The sequence below is a fragment of the Pistacia vera genome, unplaced genomic scaffold (genome assembly GCF_008641045.1).
Source record: "Pistacia vera cultivar Batoury unplaced genomic scaffold, PisVer_v2 Contig839, whole genome shotgun sequence".
In the NCBI taxonomy this organism is placed as follows: Eukaryota; Viridiplantae; Streptophyta; class Magnoliopsida; order Sapindales; family Anacardiaceae; genus Pistacia; species Pistacia vera.
Window position 1 is genome coordinate 187983 of NW_022196711.1, and position 5661 is coordinate 193643.

General features: G+C 38.1%; 1 protein-coding gene across 2 annotated transcripts; it reads right to left on the minus strand.

Annotated features, from left to right (window-relative positions):
* Positions 1–1201: 1201 nt before the first annotated feature.
* LOC116118187 (probable amidase At4g34880) lies at positions 1202–5021 on the minus strand. 2 transcript variants are annotated; one of them, XR_004126119.1, is made up of 6 exons: positions 3715–5021; positions 3370–3584; positions 2598–2837; positions 2290–2488; positions 1769–2191; positions 1202–1322 (listed from the first exon to the last, which is right to left on the minus strand). XR_004126119.1 is itself a non-coding variant. In XM_031404156.1 (5 exons), exons 1-5 carry the CDS (start codon positions 4237–4239, stop codon positions 1826–1828), a joined length of 1545 nt encoding a protein of 514 aa, XP_031260016.1. In that variant the 5' UTR covers positions 4240–5021; the 3' UTR covers positions 1694–1825. The 2 variants fall into 2 exon arrangements, 1 of the variants encoding a protein (XP_031260016.1); XM_031404156.1 differs by lacking the exon at positions 1202–1322 and having other exon boundaries at positions 1694–2191.
* Between the last annotated feature and the right edge of the window lie 640 nt (positions 5022–5661).

Below are 5661 nucleotides of genomic sequence, written 5' to 3' on the forward strand. Positions count from 1 at the left end.
ATAGTTAACTTTAAATATATTTTATAGAAGAAAATATTGATGATAAAATATATTTACCAAATCCAAGTGAGAATAGATTGATCAAACAGAAACTACTTGGCTTCTACACATGCCCAGATGGACCACTATTGACATCTTCAATGTTTATATTTAGTCTAAACTCCTGTCAATTCTGTCAATTTATAGCCAATTATCTCTGGCTGATTATGGACTTCTGCCTTAAATGAATTTGTCTGCTCAATATAAAACTTTACACCTTTCAACATCTTTAAAGGTTTAATTGAAATCAAATTTTAGTTTACCATAATTAATCTGCGACCAAAATGATCAAAGGAATCCCAGCCTGTCATTATATTGTCGCCACGCCTTATATTTGAAATTTTGTATCACTGGCCCAATAGGCTCTTACCATGCGCGAAAAGCTGCAATTAATATTCATCAATCGTGGTTCAGGAAGGCCATGAATGAATATATGGGCCAGGTGTAATTTGCTGGTGCATTATGCATTCAACAAAAGCTGGTTAAGAAATGGACGCAATTAGGTTACCAACACATAAAACTAATAACAAAATCATCGTAAAATGAACAGTAATCTCGTATTCAGGAAAAAAATTTATTTATTCAAATACCAAACTAATTAAACACTATAAATGTAAGCATAATATGTCAATAATATTAATATTATAGAAGAAGCTAGACGTACGAGTCCTAGTGAACAACTGTAACATTGTATCCAACAATGGCATCACCGGTGGTAAGATCAAACCAATGCGTCTGGGCAATTGCATACCCACGTGCCAGTCGGAAAATACCGGTGCCGCCGACGATGGGCATCTCCCGAACGGGAGNACAATATTATTCAACTTTATTCAACATTTTTTAAACCCCCTAAATTTGTTAATTCAATTAAATACCCCTAAATATTTTTAATGTTTTTGTTACGGTGACTCCGGCCACCCTCCGGCGGTGGTGGCCGGCTGTCCGTATTTGAGGGTGGATTGGGGGTGTTTTTGTTAACTTTTAATGTTTTATTATAAGGGGTGTTTTGTAAAAAAATAAACATAGGGGGTATTTTATTAATTTGTAAATTCTACATCGTAATACCCGCCCAATTCAACTTTTTTTTTAACTTTTTTCAAAAAACTTTTCCAAAAACACAAAATTGTGAATCAAACGGAGCCATCATTTCTCGGGTCTACCCATTCCCTCTGGAGCTGATTGCAGTGTTCACAATAGCCAATAACTCATCGACTTTTCATGTCTGGCATGTTCATGATCAATAGCCAAATATTAATTCCAGATCTATTTTGTCACACACCTTCCTGCAATTAAGAAGAGAAAATCAGGGGAGATGTCAGGGAATAAATTGAGAGATTTGAATGGCTGGAGTGATGTAGCTCTGTTCTTGTATTTAAGAGAGGTCAGTAAGTAATAATCATCATCGATCTAGCTTTGTGATTTTCTGATTTTCAGAAATAAAGTTCTCCGAATTTCCCTTTTTTTCTTCCCGTTTATATCACATTTCACTGTAGATTAGATGTAATTTTAGAAGTCAGAAAGATTCTAGACATAGAACCTTTCAGTGCAAAATTTGAGGTAAATGAATTGAAAATAATTGCAGGAAGTAATCCTATGATCAAAACAGATGCACAATTTTCTGAATTAAACTGAGATCTTCTTGGGGAGTACTATATTGAGAAGAGTGGACTTAGAGAATTTATTAGATGAAATGGATTTAAAACAAAAGCAGAAACAATAGCTGCCTTACTATGGAAATAGGTTATGTTTCTCATCTTTTTATTGCATTGGATCCAGGAGCTCAAAGTCAGACACTATCATTCTTAAATGAAGGAGGCTTCCTAATCTTTGTGGTCTGCTCAAAGCCATATGCAATTTCTATTAGCTTTGGCTCTGAACCCTTTAATCCCCCAAAGTAAATCCCAAAAGGAAAGCCATTGCTACCATATCCAGCTGGGACAGTGATTCCTGGGAATCCACCAATTGCAAGAACATGACGAATATATACAGCAGGAGTCACCACTGCATCTAGCTTCTTCTCTTTCATCAGTTTCTCAAAACCATCTCTGGAAAGTTTTGTCATGTTTAACAATGCTGATTTCACTTCATGGTCAATTCCATTTGTGGTCTGTGCTGATTCAAGAAAAGATTGCCCATATTCCTTAGTCTTTTCCTGCATAGCCATTAGTAGCTCAATATCACGAAATTCATATATATCAAGTAAATTTAGAACAATGTATAAATGCAGGGAATCTATGCTGATTGAGTTACCAATTTTGAGAATTTGTTGTTGAAAGCTATAACATCTGCCAATGACCGTACTCGGGAGGTAATTAATCCCTTAAGGTATGTATTCAAGGCCAGTTTGAACTCGGCCTCTAATGCTAATTCTTCACCACCTGCATCGCGTTCTACTATATCGTCAAGGTTGGTTATTTTCAGGTTGTCCACCACAACTGCACCTTGTTGTCTTAACATTCATAAAAACGGATAATCACATTATGCTAGAGTCAGTTTAAGACTACTCAGCTAGTGACAAATAATCATTAGTTAAAACTTAAAACTGGTTGTGTTACTACCTTAGTGTCTGGATGTGGTGCTCAAAAGCTTCAGTAACTTGTGTCGAGTTTGCAGTGCTAGAAAATCTATGCCTCACTATCCCCAATCTCTTCCTTTTCAGTCCATCAGGATTAAGAAATTGTTTGTAGCCACCGCGAGGGATGTACTTCGATGCCTCTCTGGTTGCTTTGTCATTCTGATCAAAGCCTGCAATGGCATCAAGAACATAAACAGCATCTGCTACAGTCCTGCAAATAGGCCTGTTTGAATCCAACAGGGCACCAATTTTTTGTTAATAGATGTTCACTTAAAGAAATTATGCTCATGTACTATTGCGAGAGAGAGAGTCAACTAAAGTAAATTTACAGAAGGTTTCAACTTTCAAATTATGATTAGACAAAACTCAAGCAACCTAGAACTTCCTTTTTCTTGGATACATTTGATAGAGCACAATTGATAATTGACTAAGATACAGGTAATCTGAATAGTTTCATAATTTTATATATAGACATATTCCCCTATAATTTTGAAAATTTTCATCACCCTTTTTAATTTTATAAATTCAGCCACCAACATAAAGGGAACTTAACGCAACTAATCTCTTTCCTCAGCAACCAAAAAAATCATAAGGTGGTCCAACAATGCGCTGCAGCAGGCGATCATTAGGCAAGTGGACTAAACTACTGATGCAATTTATCAAATATTATATAAACATAATTTCACGTACTGCTAGCACTGATTATTGCAGTAGTTGTTAGTGCTGATTATTGCAGTAGTTTCAATATCACTTACCCAACAGTGTCCTGTCTTGGAGAGAGAGGGATGACACCATCTCGGCTAGTGAGACCAACGGTTGGTTTGATTCCCACAACTGAGTTATAGCTAGATGGGCATAAGATTGAGCCATCGGTTTCAGTTCCAAGTGACACTGCTGCCATATTTGCTGCCACTGATATTGCTGATCCACTACTTGACCCACAAGGTTCTGCCGACGGTAGATAAGGATTCTGCAAACAGATTTTGTCAATTTTGTTATAGATGTTCAGATAAAATTTTGAGGAGAACAAAATAACAAATGCAAGTAAAATTTGGTTATTGTTTTTGGCAAATTTCCTTTTCACATCCAGTTCCACTCACCTTTCCTTGGCCGGTTCTAGCACACCAGCCGGGGGGAGCTCTAATACCAGCCCACTCGCTCATGCTAGCCTTTCCCAAAATAATAGCCCCAGCTTTAATCAACTTGGTGACCACAAATGCATCCCGTGGCACGACGGAGCCAACCAGTGCAAATGAGCCAGCTGTTGTGTTCATCTTATCTTTTGTTGCTATGTTGTCCTTGAGCAAAATGGGAATGCCATGCAAACCAAGCTTCGACCTGGCAGCTCCAGCCTCACGCTCTTGGTCAGCCTTTTCAGCTAACTTTAATGCATCTGGGTTCACCTCTATGACCCCTCTAAGTTTGGGGTTGAGCTTGTGGATTTCTCCAAGGTAGAGCTCAACTAATTGCCTTGATGTGAGTTTGTTTAGCTTGAAAGCTAGGTGGATGTCTCTTATGGTTGCTTCTTTTATTGAGAATGCATGACTGACAATTATGAGTGATCCAGATGTTAATAGTGCTAGAAATATCATAGAAATGCTCAGATATGGTGAATTGGTAGCCATAATTTAGCTCTCTCAGCAAACTCAGTTTGTCCTCCTATAGATAGATGGTCGTGGCCTTTGTAGATTTGAGTCAACGACATCTTCCCACGCCTGTTTCATAAATTCCACATTCCCACCCTTAAATTAACCAAAAATCATTTAATATAACGATTAAAGGGTATTTATGTCTTTTTACCAAAATTTTCTAACAACCCAATCGATCCTCAACTCCACCGCCAACAACCTACCACTAACCCTTTGCCACCTCAAACACCATCTCCTAGCCGCCGCAAAACCCCAAACCATCTCCCACCTGCCAGAAAACCCACACCAACTCCTAGCCCTCGCAAAACCCACACCATCTCCTAGTTGCTGCAAAACCCATCTAAGCGACTTTTCGTCTTCCACGGCCGTAGGACTTTCCGACTAGCCTTCAGTGCCAACCTGTCGACAAAACTCACCACCCACATCATAACCCTAACACAAGCACCATAACCTCAATCATCATTTAACTCAACCAAACCCTAGGGAAAGGGCCTTCAATCAACGGTGAAAAGAGGATGAACAAGGTCGAGAAATATGGGGGTTTTGGAGAGGGCGGCCCAGTGAGTCGAATGGTTGGGTGGGGGATGATTTTCGGTGGAGAGGGCGGCCGGAAAAAGGCTAGGAAGTTGGGCAAAAAACACAAAACCCAAACGGGAATGGGAATGGGGTGGTACAACGGTAGTTTTGTAATAGCATTTGTCAGAGCTCTATAGTCACTAACAGAGTCACTTTAAGGGTGGGAATCTGAAATAAATGGAACAAGGGGTGGAAACTTGCTAGTTCACTTTAGTTTGCTCTTCCAGATTTTATGCAAATTCGAGGAAGGGGAAAATATGCAATGTGTTTTATCTTTTCCTGGAACAATGAGCATCATGGGCCTGTCTCCATAATTTGTAAGCGCGTGCAGCTCGCTTACTGGTCTCGCCACATCTCAGTGGGCGTCAACATGTTGCGGCAATATTCTGTCATTCTCTAACCAATGTTTTACACGAGAGAAAAGCAAAAGGCAAGAACCTTAAAATTGATTATCAGTAGCAATTTTAGTGTCTATAAACAAATAGATTCCTGTATTTTATAATCTTATATATTTAGTGAAGTTCTCCTCTTCACTATATATATCCTCAGATATACCATTACCAATTTCACAATTTTCAATGTGATTTCTTTGCTTTACAACAGAGAAGGAGATTGAGAGGAATAATGATATCTTTTTTCTATTGATGTAATTGAGTATTTATAGAATACAAAAGTGTTTAAACATGTAAACTCAATCAATAAAACTAACTCCTAGATTATAGGTAACATCATAAACAACTTATATAAAGTCAGATAAAGAAATATTCAAAAAGATTCAAAATTCAGTTACAACTAAATCAGCAAATACGGGATTGGCTCTTT

Coding starts and splice junctions, on each gene's coding strand:
- LOC116118187 (XM_031404156.1), bottom strand. CDS start 4,239: ATGGCTACCAATTCACCATATCTGAGCATTTCTATGATATTTCTAGCA. Junction 2,838..3,369: donor CCAAGACAGGACACTGTTGG/GTAAGTGATATT, acceptor GGATTCAAACAG/GCCTATTTGCAGGACTGTAG. Junction 2,192..2,289: donor ACAACAAATTCTCAAAATTG/GTAACTCAATCA, acceptor ATGGCTATGCAG/GAAAAGACTAAGGAATATGG.